The sequence below is a fragment of the Pelobates fuscus genome, chromosome 1, assembly GCF_036172605.1.
Source record: "Pelobates fuscus isolate aPelFus1 chromosome 1, aPelFus1.pri, whole genome shotgun sequence".
Classification (NCBI taxonomy): domain Eukaryota; kingdom Metazoa; phylum Chordata; class Amphibia; order Anura; family Pelobatidae; genus Pelobates; species Pelobates fuscus.
In genome coordinates, this window is record NC_086317.1 from 84,896,816 (window position 1) to 84,915,584 (window position 18,769).

Genomic DNA, 18,769 nt, shown 5'->3' on the forward strand with positions numbered 1-18,769 from the left:
AGAACCACTGGTCTAGATAAAGTTGTGAAAGTGTTCTGGACTAACCAAAGTTTATTTTGCAATATTCTGCCAGGATAGAAAAAAATTGGGATTGTGTATATCTAAGTTTGCCCCGACAGTAAAAATCACTAATGGGGTTATTCACCAAAGTGAAAATTGAAAGTGAATTAAAAATTTAAGGTCAAAGTAGCCAAACTGGGAAATTTATCTCAGTCATCAATGCTTTCAGCTTGGCAAATTGCTACAAACAGTCTATCTATTCCCTTTCATGCAAAGTGTGAGGATGTCCAGTGTCAGTTAGCAGACTAAAAGTCCAATATCCACCTGGAAGTGCCTCTAGTGGCTATCTGGTAGACAGCCACTAGAGGCGGAGTTAACCCTCCAAGGTAATTATTACAGTTACTGCACCCAGTTACTGCATGAAACACTGCACCCAGGCCACTTCAATGAGCTGAAGTGGTCTGGGTGCCTATAGTGTGCCTTTAAGGAATAGGTCCATAAGTTTGCCATGTTGGAAAATGTCAAGTTTCTTTTAGGCCAAATTTATACACAGTTACATACAGTACAGCCATAAATGTATACACAGAATATACAGATTTTCCTAATATATATTTTTTTTTATTAGTGTGCAATCATAAGTAGATCCCAGTCTATCCTCAGCAATGTATTTGAAAACCAAATGTCAGAGACAGCTCATAAACAATTATAGCACTTAACAATATGCATATATCATATACTTTTAAATCATTTACTATGATATATACTTTACAAGGTAGGTATCTGTAAAAGAAAACAAATATATTTTATGTTATTATACCTGCGCCAAGAGCATGGTGTTCACATGTAAAGGTTAAACTTCATGGCTCAGCAATCTGTTCATCTCTGGTATTTATTGCGCAACAGATATAATCTTTAACACATAAAAAGATAGGAAATCAGAGCCAATAGTTTTTTTACTCTGGAGCATTTTATTACCTGCTCTCTAGCTTACATTCAGCACGTTATAATTATTGCTTGTAATCGTAGGATTATAACAACTAAATAATGCTTTCTGGTCATTTACACAGCACAGCTGGGACTAAACAACTGGGAATCTTCAGGAAGGAATTCAAGTATCGGATGCTGAAAGTGTGATTTAACACATATTCTATTTAAAGTTTACATGTTTATACCACTAAGACCAGTGGTGCCCAAAAGGTAGATCCACAGATATTTTCAAACTACAGCTTCCATGATGCTTTGTCATGCTAAAGCATTCTAAAGGCATGCAGAGCATAATGGAAGGTGCAGTTCTACAACATCTGAGGATGTTTGGTCAATCCAAGCACCATAAGCACTTAGGACCATTACAAAATGATTAATGCTTGGAGCTCCTTGAGTCTGTTATAGATGAAAGTGAGATATAGCAGCAACTGGAAGATTTCCTATATTATAAAGGCATGTGCCATATAATAACATATCTTCCAGCTGAAAGGACAGTTTATACCCACCATTCATGCCCCAGCATTGCCAGCATTCATTCTGTGCAAAGTTTTGGGGTTCTGAACCAGGGTGCAAAAAAGTGAGATTTATTGACATTTTCCACCACTTGATTCTGTGCAATGTCATCTGTTTGAAGGGGAAGCAGATCTTTGTTGTTATAATATTCCTGCCTTGCAGGAATTTATATTTCTTACAGAGTCCTCTCTGGTTCATAAGTAATGACTTCAGTAGATTTTCATATTTGGCAGCAAAGCCCTTTGTTCATTTGGTCCTGATACTCTGTGATGGACAAATAGCTGGATGAAGCCATAATTCCGTCTTGAACTAACTCGAGGACAGTGGAGAGTTTAATAATGCTTTCTTTGCCATGCTTCCAATCCCAGTTGTACATGGTGAGAATACACTGCTTCTAGAATGAAGACACATTTCCATACTGAACTGAAAATAGCTAACGTATCCTGTTCAATGTAGACGTTACTGCACTGTTTGTATCATTGAGGGAATCATCTCCTACATAGTGTAGATCCAAAGCCTTTTGCAGATTCATCACTTTATGAAACTATGTTCATGTCCCGAGCTATAATACTTTATAATACTTATCCTTAAAGTGTGTAAAACATGTTCCATAATCTTTGGATGATTCAATTACAATGCTGTAATTTGAGAGTTCAAGTCCATTAAAGCATAAACCCATAAAATGATCACCACTAAAGCATCTGTCCAGAAAGAATGTATTCAAATATTAACAATCTTGCAAACACATTGTGTCAAAACTCTATTCTGTTTTCCTGATGATTCATGTAGGGAGGGATTTTGTAAAAGTTCATGTTATGCATTCAAATTCCATTTGTATTCATTTATAGGGGAGAAGGCCAGTATAAAAGTCCCCCCTCCTCTACTAGACTGGGCCACCATTAACCAGAAGATGCCTTGGAGCATTATCATCCTGCTGGGTGGAGGGTTTGCTTTGGCCAAAGGGAGTGAGGTAAGTCAATGAGCTACATGTATCTGAGTCCTTTAAGAAATAAGGCTTATTGTGAGACATGAAATATTAGCAACACTTATTACACTTATCAACCACAAATGCCAAAATAACATCAGGCTCCACAGCCTACCAGAGGCTGAAGACTTCCCGATCCAATTCCACCTCCACCTCATCTTCGACAACCTGCGATCCCTTAGAGATTGTAAGGGCACACTGTGTCCTCCACCCGAAATGTCTAACTTATGGTCCACCTTGGGACATAATTTATTATCAGGTCCACTATGGGCTAACAGGAGATATTCTCTGCAAAGCCAGCGTTCATCCAGTTTTGGGAATCCGTAATCCAGCTACTCCCAGATGTATCCCCTGCAATCTTGGACTAGTTAAGGGCCATGTAGCTCCTAACACAGGTGTTGCTTGGCCAACGAATAAGGTGCTGGTGGTAGATGCCGATAGGTCTTTACCCCTCAGGTCGTAAATTGATCTGTTCCCATGCAAACGTTGTAGCACTAAGCCATAGTCTATAGCTCCTGGTAATTAATATGAGATGGCCAGACCCCCCGGACTTCTATGTCTGGGACCAGATCCCGAAGCAGAGCTACTGGAGGAGCACGATGACTGCTTTTCATCACCTATGGTCCTTATTATACAAAGAGACTTGCTCCCCACTGACAAAATCATTACATTGCATGGAGATAACTCTGACACAAATCTGAGCCTCATCCCTCCACCATAGGACTACCTACACCTACCAAACTTGCCTCTGACACAGCCTGCAACACACCACCAGCAAGTTCCAGAAGCACACCAGACCAGCGGGCTCACTGGTGCTGAAACCAGGTTATGACTGTGAACTTTTGTCACGCTATCTCTTGCTATGTGATACTAACTACCTGAGAGATGAATCCACAGCCTGCAATGAGGCACAGGTTGCCATTAACACTGTTTACACAGACACGCATCTCATGCAACATTAATCAATCCCATCATATATGACAGAACAAGATGTGTAAAAGCAGACTAGTCACCCCAACTGAGAGGGATAGTCCCCCCTTCCACCCTTTTTCCTCATCCAACCCATTTTCTCCCACACATCTTTCTACTCTCCTACTGGCCATTTTATCCCCTTCTCCCCTCATTATCTCACCCCCTCTTGCCCCCTCCCTCCCACTTTACCCTCTCTCTCACACCCCTCTTTCCCCTTTTACAATCTGCCAAACCTCACAATGCATGATCTGCCTGATGCCACGTCTGTGGCCCTTGGCAAACCCTACCCTTTAATATGGTTCCAGGCTGCTTAAGTCACATGTGCCAGGGTTGCAGCTAGTCCCCAGCATACAAGTGCCAATATTTCTGCAGGTACAGTGTTTCAAGCAGAAATGCTGCACATACAGACAGACTACTACCAACATGAACAATTAAAATCAATGAAGTGGTCATGATGGTTGGAGTAACCATTTAACAAGCAAGTCACAGCGTTCAAAGCAGGATGCACTCATGGTTCCATGTCTTTCAGGTATCAGGATTGTCATTATGGATTGGGGAGAAACTGACACCATTGCAAAACCTGCCTCCAGCAGCTACAGCCTTCATATTGTGTCTGCTGGTTGCTGCATTCACTGAATTTACCAGCAATGTAGCCACTACTACTTTGTTTTTGCCCATCCTGGCTTCAATGGTAAGACCTCTGATAATAGGATATAGCGTTGCATGCAAGAAAATACATTGGCTTAGCATATATCATTTATTTTATAGCTTGGGGCCAACTATGGGAAACACAGAACAGAATTGTGTTATGCACACTTTCTGTGCTATGCTCCCAGAGCTTTAAGTCCTCAACTCAGATTTAATACTTCCAGGTTAACAAATGTATCAATAAAATGCGTTTTTAATTGCCCTACTGGCTGCTAAGAATACCTTCTCTCACTGATTTGTTTCTGTGTTAGTCATATTTGTCCAATTGTTTAGCTGATTTATAGCCTGTGTTTCAAGGATTTAGGCATTTCTTGTAGTGTTTGGATAAGCTTATCATGTATGATAACCAAAGTCTCTGATAACTGAGAAATAAATGTTTGGGTAGAGGCTGCAGAAATTATGGTTGTGATCAGTTCCCAAGCAACTATGAAACCCCTGAACAGCTCAGCTCCCCCTTAGTCCCTAATGGTGAAAATATCTCTCTAAAAACTACAAAGGTAGCCATCAGGAGTCATAATTAAAACCATGATCTACAGAATATCTTACAAGTTGTCTCACACATGCAAAATAAGACACCATATAGAGAAAGGGTGCCCCAAAGGTAGATCCCCAGATGTTGTAGAACTACAACTCCCATGGTGCTTTGCATGCCTTTAGAATGCCTTTAGAATGACAAAGCATCATGAAAGCTGTAGTTTTAAAACACCTGGGGATCTATATCTTGGGCACCCCTGATATAAAGCTTTTCGACATCGAGAAGTTGCCTTTTACTGTCTGTGATTTTGAATGTCAGTGGAGAGGAAAAGGGTAAAATGAAGCAGATGGAAACAGTTTGAATTTTTGAATTTTTTACTACATTTTACCCCAAATTGGTTCCTTTATTAGAGAAAGTAGTTGTCTTATAATATAGTTTGATTGCATTGAAATTCAGAAATTCTAACAGGGTTAATTTTTCATGAAGATTCTATGTTTATTAAAATAAAGTCAAAAGCGATATCAAAGTTTTATATTCCAGGAATTTCTCATGCATTGTCAACAGATAAAGGATGATATAATCACTCTAGTTTAGTTTTTCACTAAAGTGAGGATTGCCAAGAACTGAAAGTGAATGCAAACTGAATTTTAAAATTTAGGACAAAAATAACTGAACTACAAAGATTCTCAAAATCTAGTTAAATCTAGTGGTTCCACAGCCTCGTTACAGCAAACTGTTTTGTAATCTGGGTACCACCGGCACCAGGCTCATCATCTTTTTTTGTAGGCAGATTTCCAACATCCAGCCGCTACAGAGTTGCAGAAGTCGAATGCCAATCCTGGCACACATAGATTGGCTGAGAGTGTCGGCTGACCACTATCAGTCAATCAATGAGCGTCTGTGCATCAACATCTGCCAAGAATTAAGATTAGCCAGCCTAGGGGTCTTGTTCGAGGCTGGCTGATGTCTCCTCTGTGACGCAGCCGATAATGAAGTTACACCTACAGCAGCAGAAGGGTTAATCTCGGTATGTGCAATATAGACTCCATACACCATTACTACTTCAAATCACAGAATTGGTTACAAAGTTGTACTAAGTACAAAAAAAAAATGTAAGGAAGAAAAAATAATTCCATCAAACCTTATATATAACTCTTTAGAAAATGGTCTGATGTATTGGTTCCGTCTGATTATCTTTTCTTTTCCTCAGGCTAAAGTAATCAAAATCAATCCATTGTACATCATGATCCCATGCACTCTTTCTTCCTCTTTGGCCTTCATGCTACCAGTGGCCACACCACCCAATGCCATAGCCTTCTCATATGGACAACTCAGGGTTAGTGACATGGTAAGTAAGCATCACTTCTATCACGTGTTAATTATTCTGCTCAGCTGGATTCTAATCAGGAAAATTATCTAATGTGCCCACCAGTCATAAAAAGATACTTTATGTCACTCTTTTTGTTGCAGTTATTGGGGTATTATATTCACTGAACTGGTCTCTAATTCTGTATGATGACTCTAATGACTCTTTCTAACATCACGTGCTCCTTCTAATATAGCCCTGTTTCAGTGTCACTCAAACAATACTCAATATTTAAAACTTTTCATTTAGATTATGGTACTTTCTGTATTACCTGGACAGACTACATTACTGTTCACTAAACCTCACTGGGCTACATTACATTAATACATTACATTGGGACAGGATAATATTTTATTTGGTTCATGTAGTCTTAAAGTGGGTAAAAATTATTGATAATTAATATACTTTTCAAAAATCTAGAGCTTGCTTCCCTCGGGTATTACATATACAAATTACTATTATTAGTATTATGAAATGTATTGTATATAAATCACCGTAATCTAGCATTTCTTCATTCATTTTTGCTTTCTCATAGGCAAAAGCTGGACTTCTTCTGAACATCCTTGGTGTGCTGACCATCACACTGGCCATCAACAGTTGGGGCTATTATATATTTAACTTGGGAACCTTCCCTTCGTGGGCAAATATCACAGAACACTCTTAATGCACATTCTATGGGAATAGAAAAATATTAGTATAAATTACCGGTACATTACATTAGAGGCTAAAGGAAACTGAAATGTAGATATATGACTTCATTGCCATATGAACTTTATCTTCCCCGACAGTGCATGTGTTATTTCTCCATCCTAACAGTGAACACAAGGTCTAAGACCAGATTAAACTTGCTTACTATCACTACAGATCTCATATTCATTGAACTAGAAGGGATTAGACTTTAATGGTCTATTGGAGAACTGGTGCATGAATTACACCCATGTTAATGCTACAAGTTGAAATAATAAATATAGGTGCAATGTAAATGGCTCATGAATAGTTGATGGAGCATGCAAGGTGATAGCAGTGGATGCAAAGGGCAAAATTACCTACATTATCAAAGAATGGCCAGAAACTGAGTGATCAGGTCACCAGGGATACTATCAAGCATTGTATCTTCTCTAAAAAAGCTTTATATAGATTTATTTACTCTTGCATACAGTTTTTATTTTCTGTACAGAGGAGTTGGGCACGTTAGATATGCATATATTTAGTTTGATATCTAAGCCCAATTTCCACCCGATCTCCTAAGCCTAATCTGCCATCAAGGGATTGGAAGAAGGAGAACTTGTTTATATGACCCAATGTTGTTTCTAGGGTTGGCAACCTTCTGCACTCCAAATATTGTGGACTACATCTCCCCTGATCCTATGCTAACATTATGGTTGTAAGAGTATTATGGGAGATGTAGTCCACAACATCTGGAGTGCCAAAGGTTGTCTACCCCTGTTCTAGAGGAACCTACTCCCACAGCACATTTGCTGTGATGTCCCCTAATACTTGGACATCAAAACATCTCCATTAGGTTCCCCACTGTGTCCAAATCTCTCTATAGAAGTGAGGGTTACCATTAGCACAAATAGGTTTTTAAAGCATATGATTCTCAGACAACTTAGAATGTGTATGATTCAGGAGAATGGCACTTAGAAAAGCACAGAAAAAATCAATTATCATTACGAACATCTAGGCCTCAACAAGCATTGGAAACTGTATTCCTTGGAAAATATAACAAAGATACTGCTCAGGCTCTCTTTATATATATATATATATATATTAGGAAAAGGCCCATGCAGGGTCGAAACGTCGATCAGGACAATGTATATTTAATCTTCAATAAACAAGAAACATTTTGAAAAAAAGTTGTGAGTGCACCTACTTTTTTGTGAATATATTTGTACGCTGAGATTGCACCAAGGCAAGATTTCTAACAAGCATCAGTAAAGGGGTGAATGCCAAGGATATATAATATATATATATATATACACATACCTTTTCTGGATATTCCTTGCACTCAGACTGTAGATTAATGAAAGTGCCAGGTGCATTCAGCGGTGGTAAACAAATGTAGAAATCACTGTAGATTAAAGTTGTTGTTCTAGTGAAGTCACCTGAAACAAAAACTTACATTAAGGTCATTAATTGATTAAACATGATTATATATCTTATTTTATAATTTGTGAATGATTTAGTCAGCAGCAAACATGGATATATCCTGCCGCTGCTGCTGGGAAGGGAATATATTTCCCACCGTATACACAGGTTTTACTTACTGATTGCTCAATTTCTAGCCTTTAACATTTTTAACACTTGCATATCTCTCAGCTATGTCTGATCCAAGGAGGCAGTCCCTGCTTAGGACACCTGTCCAACCTCAGAGTAGTGTGTGTTTAAAGGAGCACTTTAGGAGGGTTCCTTTCAAAATGTAAATTAATGCTTCTTTAGAAGCATGAAAAAATGAATAAAGCTCATTCCAGCATGCCCTCTGCCTGCTGTGAAATCATCAAAATGATGAACTCCGGTCCAATCCGGTACTTCTCATAGAGAAACTTTGGAGGCCTAGGGCGCACAAACCACATAGCCATACTCAGCCAGTTGGATGCTTCTCATAGAGAAGAATTATTCCAATGCTTCTTATTGAGAAGCATTAAGATTATTCAGAGTTACCCTGCTGTGAATGATGATGTGGAACATGCAGAAACAATCAAAAGACTTAATGAGGAAATATCTCAAAACAGCTTGAAAAACCTGAAGATCTCTTGTCTGCAGCCTTTGCAAGCCTTCCCCTTCTAACCTCGCTCAGACTTTCTGTGGCTGTCCAAAGCAGCTCAATGAGAATTCTTTGCAAGGCAGGTGTTCTGGGCAATTGCTGCCTCTTGAGTTTAGTGCAAATAAGCTATCTAAACCAGGAAGTATCAGGACCTGCTGTCTGCTTGAAAAGCCAGCGGGTGGGTGTAAGCAGTATACGTTATAAAAGTGTCAATTTCTTTTGAAATCTTTTAGTTGCTCCAATGGCCATTGGAGGGATGCCCGCCTGCCAACGTCAAGGCAGACCCCCCTAAGCGGGTCCTAACACTGACCCTTCAGCCTGCTTCCTTGAGCTTCTGGCAAAGATATCTCTAATGAGACAGAAAGGGGTATTTTTTATATACACCCCTTTACTTATTAACCCTTAATAGGGAACACATGGGATGGGTAGCAGCATTGTAACCAGGCTGTGTGATACAAAGTAAATACAAATACAAAAAGAGAAGTCCTGCGCTTAAGCAGCAAGGACTACAACACACATCAGCCCCAATATATAGTAAAAACCAAAGAAAAGAAAATGTTACTTGCGCTTTCTCCTTAATCCCTATGTATATTTAGACAAATGGAGGTAATTTAGTTGCTCCAATGGCCATTGGAGGGATGCCCGCCTGCCAACGTCAAGGCAGACCCCCCTAAGCGGGTCCTAACACTGACCCTTCAGCCTGCTTCCTTGAGCTTCTGGCAAAGATATCTCTAATGAGACAGAAAGGGGTATTTTTTATATACACCCCTTTACTTATTAACCCTTAATAGGGAACACATGGGATGGGTAGCAGCATTGTAACCAGGCTGTGTGATACAAAGTAAATACAAATACAAAAAGAGAAGTCCTGTGCTTAAGCAGCAAGGACTACAACACACATCAGCCCCAATATATAGTAAAAACCAAAGAAAAGAAAATGTTACTTGCGCTTTCTCCTTAATCCCTATGTATATTTAGACAAATGGAGGTCATTTAGTTGCTCCAATGGCCATTGGAGGGATGCCCGCCTGCCAACGTCAAGGCAGACCCCCCTAAGCGGGTCCTAACACTGACCCTTCAGTCTGCTTCCTTGAGCTTCTGGCAAAGATATCTCTAATGAGACAGAAAGGGGTATTTTTTATATACACCCCTTTACTTATTAACCCTTAATAGGGAACACATGGGATGGGTAGCAGCATTGTAACCAGGCTGTGTGATACAAAGTAAATACAAATACAAAAAGAGAAGTCCTGCGCTTAAGCAGCAAGGACTACAACACACATCAGCCCCAATATATAGTAAAAACCAAAGAAAAGAAAATGTTACTTGCGCTTTCTCCTTAATCCCTATGTATATTTAGACAAATGGAGGTCATTTAGTTGCTCCAATGGCCATTGGAGGGATGCCCGCCTGCCAACGTCAAGGCAGACCCCCCTAAGCGGGTCCTAACACTGACCCTTCAGCCTGCTTCCTTGAGCTTCTGGCAAAGATATCTCTAATGAGACAGAAAGGGGTATTTTTTATATACACCCCTTTACTTATTAACCCGCTTATTAGGACCCGCTTAGGGGGGTCTGCCTTGACGTTGGCAGGCGGGCATCCCTCCAATGGCCATTGGAGCAACTAAATGACCTCCATTTGTCTAAATATACATAGGGATTAAGGAGAAAGCGCAAGTAACATTTTCTTTTCTTTGGTTTTTACTATATATTGGGGCTGATGTGTGTTGTAGTCCTTGCTGCTTAAGCGCAGGACTTCTCTTTTTGTATTTGTATTTACTTTGTATCACACAGCCTGGTTACAATGCTGCTACCCATCCCATGTGTTCCCTATTAAGGGTTAATAAGTAAAGGGGTGTATATAAAAATACCCCTTTCTGTCTCATTAGAGATATCTTTGCCAGAAGCTCAAGGAAGCAGGCTGAAGGGTCAGTGTTAGGACCCGCTTAGGGGGGTCTGCCTTGACGTTGGCAGGCGGGCATCCCTCCAATGGCCATTGGAGCAACTAAATGACCTCCATTTGTCTAAATATACATAGGGATTAAGGAGAAAGCGCAAGTAACATTTTCTTTTCTTTGGTTTTTACTATATATTGGGGCTGATGTGTGTTGTAGTCCTTGCTGCTTAAGCGCAGGACTTCTCTTTTTGTATTTCTTTTGAAATCTGCACTATTTCCAAAACAAACAAAGGGGGGGGGACACACTTTTACACATAAAGCTTTTCAGCAAGCTAAAGTTGTTTAGGGGTCTGAAGTGTTCCTTAACAGGAAATAGGGTCTGGAATAGTGGTGCAAATCTTCTCCCATCTTGTTTCCAGTTATCTCTTAATAAAAGTTAGACACGTTTTGTTGTTGTTCTCTATTAAATATTGTGCTAGTGTGTGCATGACAGAGCCACTTTACAGCAACAGAGTCCCTCGTTCCATATCCAAACTTTAAGACAACTTAAGGCAGTAGCCTAGCGCTCAGGAGATGAACTTCTGCCCTGGACATCATGAAATATACTTGTCCAAAGTTGAACCAATTCACTATATACTCAGAGTGATGGGAAAGGGCACAATCTTATAACCAGCATCAGACTGAAAATCATCTAGACATATGTTAGAATCAGTGCAGAAATTATAATTATCACATAAAATTGGTACACAGGTCATAGTGGTCCATGTTAAATAAACTCCATAACGCAAACGCCAGTAAAGTAATCTGTGACTAATATGCTAGTTTTTACCATTCATCCAACGACTCCTAGGTAGTGGCCAATATATTCAGCAGGGGGAGCTGTTTGATCAAAATGAAGGTGTTTGAACTGAATTGTTCCAATAAGAAAGTTAAGCTAATCAACTTATGTTAATTGTAGTAGACAGACAGACATTGAAAGACATAGTCTGATTTAATTGGTACCTGTTATTTCGTAATATGTAATGGGTCTTAATTGAGTTTCTGAGCATTAAGGTCCATGATATTCACTTAGCATTAAAATATGCAAAATGCATTTACAATTCATCATGTGGATGTGGTTCTGATTGAAATTATATTAAATGTACTTGTCCATGCAAGACTAGACCTGTTCCAACTAACAAGCAAATACTTTTTTTTTTTTTTTTTTTAAACAGAGCTATTCATTGAGTCCAGTGTATAACATTATATGTGGCTGAAATTGGCTAAATAATGATTGCACCAACATAACAAAGTTCACAAATGCTCAGCTCGCAAATAGTAGTCCCGTTTAACCTCGCATGCACAGCACAGCGCTAGGCACACTGCTGACACTTGGGGAATAGATCACATGACTACAGAATAGTAAAGAGATTTTTTTTGCTGCAAATGATCAAATAATAAGAAATGATAAGAAATAATAAAAAGTTCCTTTGTGACAGGGTTTTCATATGCATTCTGCAAGTATTTTTCATATTTCATCATTTTTCAGAATTAAAACATCTTAGGTGATGTACGTTTCATACTGTGTGGCATTTATTAGATTGCTCTAAATATTTTGCATAACAGTTAATTTACGAAAAGGTCACCATATTTAGAGTGGTGGAAAAATGAAAACTGACATAGAACACCTGCGGTGGTGCTGTGGTTAGGCCTCTGCCCTATAAAATGGTAAATTAAGCTGAAACTTACGTGAAATCCATTACAGTTGAAGCTGCCAGCACTGTTTGGCATTCCCCCTGTCTGACTTCCCTGGAGCTGTCTAGATGTCCAATCAAATGCTTCTTATAGAGCAGCGTTTCCCAATTGTTGTTCCGCGGAACCCTGGCGGGCGGCGAGGGAGCAGTGAGCAGTGATCTCCCTGCTGAGCTCCCTCGCGCGCACAGCAGTGATCCTGAGCCGGAATATGACGTCACTCCGGCATCACTAAGAGGCACGTGAGGGAGCTGAGCAGGGAGATCACTGCTCCCGCGCCGCCTGCACGCCAGCCACTCAGCAGCCCCACTGGACCCCAGGGACTCCATGCCAGCCACCCAGCAGCCCCACTGAACCACAGGGACTCCATGCCAGCACTCCTAAAGTTTGGGGGGCTGGGTGGAGTAAAATGTAAAAAAAATTATAATAATTGTATGTGTGTCTGTTAGTTAGTTTGTATATGTTTGTGTGTCTGTCAAAGAGTATATGTGTGTTTGTCAGTGAGAGTGAATGTGTAGTTGTCAGTGTGTGTGTGAGAGTGTATGTATTTGTCAGTGAGACTGTGTCTGTTCTTTTCAGCGAGAGTGTATGTGTGTCTGTCAAACAGTATGTGTGTCTGAGTGTGTCAGTGTGTGTATCTGTGTGTCAAGGTTTGTGTATGTGTCAGTGTGTGTATGTGTGTGTGTGCTTATGTGCCAGTGTGTATCAGTGTGTTTCTATGTGCCTGTGTGTGTGTGTGTGTGTCAGATACATATACACACACAGATACACACTGGCACATAGAAACACAGATATACACACCTTGACACACAACGGCATATACAAACACAGATACACACACTTTGAAACATATACACACACCTTGACACACAGATACATACACACACAGATGCACAATGTGTGTCAATATCTGTGTGCCACTATCTGCCAGTGTGTGTGTATCTATGTGTCAGATTCATACACACTGGCACATACAAACGTAGATACACACACCTTGATACACAGACACATACAAACACAGAAACACACACCTTGACACACCCATAGATACATACATACACACACACACGCACACACAGATACACACTGTGTGTCAAGATGCACATACAAGCACATATATACACACCTTGACACACACCGGCACATACAAAAAAAACGGCACCATTTTTTTGGGGGGTGGGAGAGGGGGTTTCCACGATGTTGATACACTATGTCAAAGGGTTCTTCCATGGGAAAAATTCATTGGGAACCCCTGTTATAAAAACTAGAGACTCCACATACAGCCTTCTACCAACATGATCATCCAAGTTTGCACTTTCAACTGTTTAGTAGATAACTACCTAATTTGGTATCCTTTTATATGACAATGGGGATACCAAATTAGTGAACTGTCTACTAAACAGTTTAAATAGCGATATGAAGAAAAGCCATTTTATTAAGTTTGCTCTTTCATCTACTTAGTAGATAACTCCCTAATGTGCTATCCTTATTTGGGATTAACATATCTAACAATACCAAGTCCACCCAGATTCCCTATCTTTACTGGTCTTTTCCCAAAAGAGTGCCAGTGAGCGTGCATCCACATTACTCCATTGTACCTGGTCCTCCGTGGCTCTCTTTGTTCCTCCTCGCCTGCAGTGTGCTACCTGACCCCATGCCTTGCGAGCTCTTATGGCTCAGACTCATAGCCTCTGATTGGTCAATTCCCTAGCACACATTGAAAGGGGAAGGCTTGCAAACGCTGCAGTCAGATGTTCTGCAGCTTTTGCAAGCTTTTTTAAAAAAATATACCACCAATAAAAACATGCAGCAAAAAAAAAAATACATGTTTTCATTGGGAGTATATCTACTAAATAGAGATTACTTTTAAAGGATTTTTTTGATTTAAGTGTTCCTTTAACATTCACATACACATGCACTCTCTCATCATTCTTTTTTTTTTTAGCAGCTTTCCTTTTAACTCTATTTCCTTTTTAAACCAAGAGGCCTTTTACTTGCTTTCCATTGTTATCCTTGCAATTTTCTACAATGTAATTTTACTTCAGAATCTGCTTAAAAAAACAAAACCTAGCCTTATCTTTCCATGTAAACCAATTTCCCTGTCTTTTTAAACAGTTCTTTTTCCTAACCTTTTTTTTTTAGCACAGTATTTGCATAGTGATTTTTTTTTATCATGTCTTTTAATTTTTAATCCTGTTTTTTTCCTAGCTGTCTTCTAACCCTTTCTCAGCTTTCGCTGTCGTCCTTCTTTCCCAGCCATTTTGTTTAACACTATATATCCGTATCTGGTTTTATTCTGCTTTATCGCTTTCTTTCATGTTTTACATCTTCCTTGAACCTGTTGAACTATCCCTATCGTCTACCTTCTTTTTTTAACCCTGGGTTAAAGCACTCAAGCTATATATACACTGTCATTCCCACCTCCTGTTTAACCCTGCCTTTATACTGATTTATTTTGCAACTGTGTTTTATTTTCCACAATGTTTTCTTTTCCTGACTTACCTAGACTCTTTCATAGTTATTATAATGCATCACACAGCTGAAATAGTGGAAATAACAGGTTAGCATGGGTGCCACAACGGTAGATCCCCAGATGTTGAAGAATTACAACTCCCACGATGCTTTGCATGCCTTTAGAACAGGCTTCCCCAAACTCCGGCCCTCCAGATGTTGCTGAATTACAACCCCCATGATTCTTAGCCTATCTAGATGTTGCAGTTCAGCAACATCTGGAGGGCCGGCGTTTGGGGAAGCCTGCTTTAGAATGCCAAAGCATCATGGAAGCGGTAGTTTTAAAACATCTTGGGTTCTACCTTTTAGGCACCCCAGCTTTACAGCATACAGTATTTGACTCCTTTATTTGTTAGCAAATTCCAGAAGTAGATTCTGAAGCACTTTTTGGTAACAAATAATACGCATCAGATTTGCTCCTCTGACGCTAGGGATAGGTTGTAACTATTGATCATGATAAGGAATGATTTTGATAATTGAGTATATAATCATTTTTTTTTTTCTATGAATCAAATTATAAGTGTGAAATGTAAATTACACAATGGTGAGACAAAACAACGGTGTTTTATTAATTGTTCGCTGGAAGAAAAATATTACACATGAGAGCAATTTGTTTCTTTTGAAAAGACAACACTAATTAAGCTGTTAACGCAAGCTCGGCATATGGACAAGTAAAATAAGTACGTCCAAGGATCGTGGTGTACTTATATCTAGAACAACATGATTACAATTACAGTAATTAATGTGATATGTATTCAGTCTTCAAAATGCTTATCAAGAGCACAGTATATAGGCAAAGGTAAGGTAAATAACTTTATGGGTTCATTTGGTCCTGATTTTGTATACAACTAGTGCTTTGCCATTATTCTGGATCCTATATTGTGTAAAGATTCGGATGTGAAAAGCACTGATTTTAAATCAGTCACCAAATACAGTTGCAAGAAAAAGTATGTGAACCCTTTGGAATGATATGGATTTCTGCACAAATTGGTCATAAAATGTGATCTGATCATCATCTAAGTCACAACAATAGACAATCACAGTCTGCTTAAACTAATAACACACAAAGAATGAAATGTTGCCATATTTTTATTAAACACACCATGTAAACATTCACAGTGCAGGTGGAAAAGGTATGTGAACCCCTAGACTAATGACATCTCCAAGAGCTAATTGGAGTGAGATGTCAGTCAACTGGAGTCCAATCTATGAGATGAGATTGGAGGTGTTGGTTACAGCTGCCCTGCCCTATAAAAAAACACACACCAGTTCTGGGTTTGCTTTTGTCAGGATCGGGATAGGGATCCAACACGCAAAGTACAAAAAGGACAGGGTACGTATACCGGACCTTAGAATGGCCGGACTAACGTACGGAGAGTAAAGAGAATGGTCAGAAACAAGCCGAGGTCGAGGGAATGAGAGGACAGGTGAGCGAGGAACAAGCCGGGTCAAGGATACCAGAGGGAAACAGAGTAAGTCAAACTAGCCGGGTCGGAACCAAAGGAATAACTGAAATCGCCAGAGCACTGTGTGACTAGACAGGCTAGAACCACGACATGGCAATGAGTGAATGGGAGAAACAGGTTTAAATACCCTGGTTACAGTGAGTATACCCGCCTCCGACGAGTCCTGAGTGGCTTCCAGTCACTTGAGTGACAGATCGGTCCGGACTGACGTCATGACGTCGGGCAGCGTGCGTGACGTCATAAAATGAGACGGATCCCTCGCGGCCGGCGTGAGAGTGTCTAGGGGAGCCGCGAGGGATGGAGGAAGCCGACCTGCTGGAGGAGTAAACTACTAAGTCTCTACCTCTTTCGGAGGTAGAGGCTTCAGGTACCCTGACAGTACCCCCCCTCTCAGATACGCCCACCGGGCGGAAGGAACCGGGACGAGACGGAAAGCGTGAGTGAAACGCCCTGCGAAGGCGAGGAGCATGAACATCCTCTTGTGGTACCCAACTTCTCTCCTCAGGACCATATCCCTTCCAGTCGACCAAATATTGTACTCTCCCCCGAGAGATACGAGAATCAATGATGGAGTTAACCTCATACTCCTCCTGACCCTCCACCTGAACAGAGCGAGGAGGGGCGATCGTGGAGGAGAATCTGTTACAGACTAGGGGTTTCAACAATGAAACGTGAAAGGAGTTAGGGATGCGTAAGGCTGCTGGGAGAGCTAGACGATACGCCACTGGGTTAATTCGAGTCAAGATCCTGTAAGGACCAATATATCGAGCATGGGCGTAGGAACCCAAAAAAATCTGGGGGGGATAGCATTTTTACTCGCCGAGTATATTCTTATTCCGTAAACTAGGAGTTGTTTATCCCATTGTACAGCGCTACGGAATTTGCAGTCGCTATATAAATGATTAAATAATAACAACATTAAAGGGTCACCACAGGGAAGGGGTTTTACTTACCCGGATACAGCGCCGGGATCCTCCTGATTAGAACCACCCCTACCCTTCCCATGAATATTAGAACCACCCCTACCCCTTCCATGCACAAAAGAACTCCACCTACCCCTTCCACGCACATTAACTCCCTACCCCTTCCATGCATATTAGTACCCCCCTAACCCCTTCCATGCATATTAGAACCCACTCTACCTCTTCCATTCATATTAGTACTCCCCTAACCCCTTCCAATAATTTTTCTACCTACCCCCTCCTCCCATCCATATTAGTAGCCCCCCTAAACCCTTCCAATTATTTTTCTACCTACCCCTCTCCCCTATCCTTATTAGTAGCCCCCCTAACCCTTTCCAATTATTTTTCTGCCATGTTAACTAACGCCAGTGCTGGAGTGCCTACATTAAAAGGCCTGCAGGGACAGGCTATAGACACCAGAACCACTACACTAAGCTGCAGTGCTTCTGGGGACTATAGTGTTTCTTTAATGTGAGGTAAATTAGAGATTAGTGCAACGAATAATATGCTAGATTGCCTACTTACAACCAGATGAGGATGATGATGGGCTCTAGCTGCAGTCTGGCTCCACTGGTCTGGTGTAGAACAGGCTCTCTGGAGGCTGTTTGTAACTGTGGTCACAAAAATCAATGTTCTGTGAGAACGGGAAGCAGCTCCATTTTTTGGGGGTCCTTTACACAGCTCAAGGTCTGGATCCCAGGGTCCACCTTCATGTTCCACCAATGAGTTTGTTCACAGGGGGTGGAGTGTGTAGGGGATGTCCTGATATGTGTGTAAGGAATGCATTGTGTGAATCTGTGTTTGTATGTGTAAGGGCTGCAAGGTGTGATTCTGTGTATGTACGGGATGCAGTGTGTGCGTCTGTAAGGGGTGCATTGAGTGTATGTACGGGGTGCATTGAGTGTGTAAGGTTGCATGATTGTGTGAGTGTGTGTGTGTGTGTGCACGGGGTGCATTGAGTGTGTGTAAGGATGAATTGTGTGTTTCTGTGTGTGTAAGGGTGGTATGATTGTGTGATTGTGTGTGTGTGTGTGTGTGTGGTGGATGTCAATCTCTCTCCCTCCCTTGTCACTCTTTCTCCCCCCCTCCCTCCCTGCTTCTTTCTCCACCCCCCCTCCCTCCCTGCTTCTTTCTCCCCCCCCTCCCTGCTTCTTTCTCCCCCCCTCCCTCCCTGCTTCTTTCTCCCCCCCTCCCTCCCTGCTTCCTTCTCCCCCCCTCCCTCCCTGCTTCCTTCTCCCCCCCCTCCCTCCCTGCTTCCTTCTCCCCCCCCTCCCTCCCTGCTTCCTTCTCCCCCCTCCCTCCCTGCTTCCTTCTCCCTCCCTGCTTCCTTCTCCCCCCCCTCCCTCCCTGCTTCCTTCTCCCCCCCCTCCCTGCTTCTTTCTCCCCCCCCTCCCTCCCTGCTTCTTTCTCCCCCCCTCCCTCCCTGCTTCTTTCTC

The 18,769-nt window shown here is 41.1% G+C and overlaps 1 protein-coding gene across 2 annotated transcripts in view; it reads left to right on the top strand.

Moving 5' to 3' along the window:
- LOC134604306 (solute carrier family 13 member 2-like) overlaps positions 1–6,986 on the top strand; it is a 36,968-nt gene extending 29,982 nt beyond the window's left edge. The window contains exons 9-12 of one of the 2 annotated variants that reach the window (XM_063449946.1): positions 2,346–2,467; positions 3,984–4,145; positions 5,848–5,985; positions 6,539–6,986. In XM_063449946.1, coding sequence (XP_063306016.1) covers positions 2,346–2,467; positions 3,984–4,145; positions 5,848–5,985; positions 6,539–6,667 — 551 coding nt within the window. In that variant the 3' untranslated portion in view covers positions 6,668–6,986. Of the gene's footprint in view, positions 1–2,345; positions 2,468–3,983; positions 4,146–5,423; positions 5,744–5,847; positions 5,986–6,538 lie in introns of those variants that run through there. The other variant, XM_063449947.1, reaches the window with a different exon arrangement.
- The last annotated feature ends 11,783 nt before the right edge of the window (positions 6,987–18,769 follow it).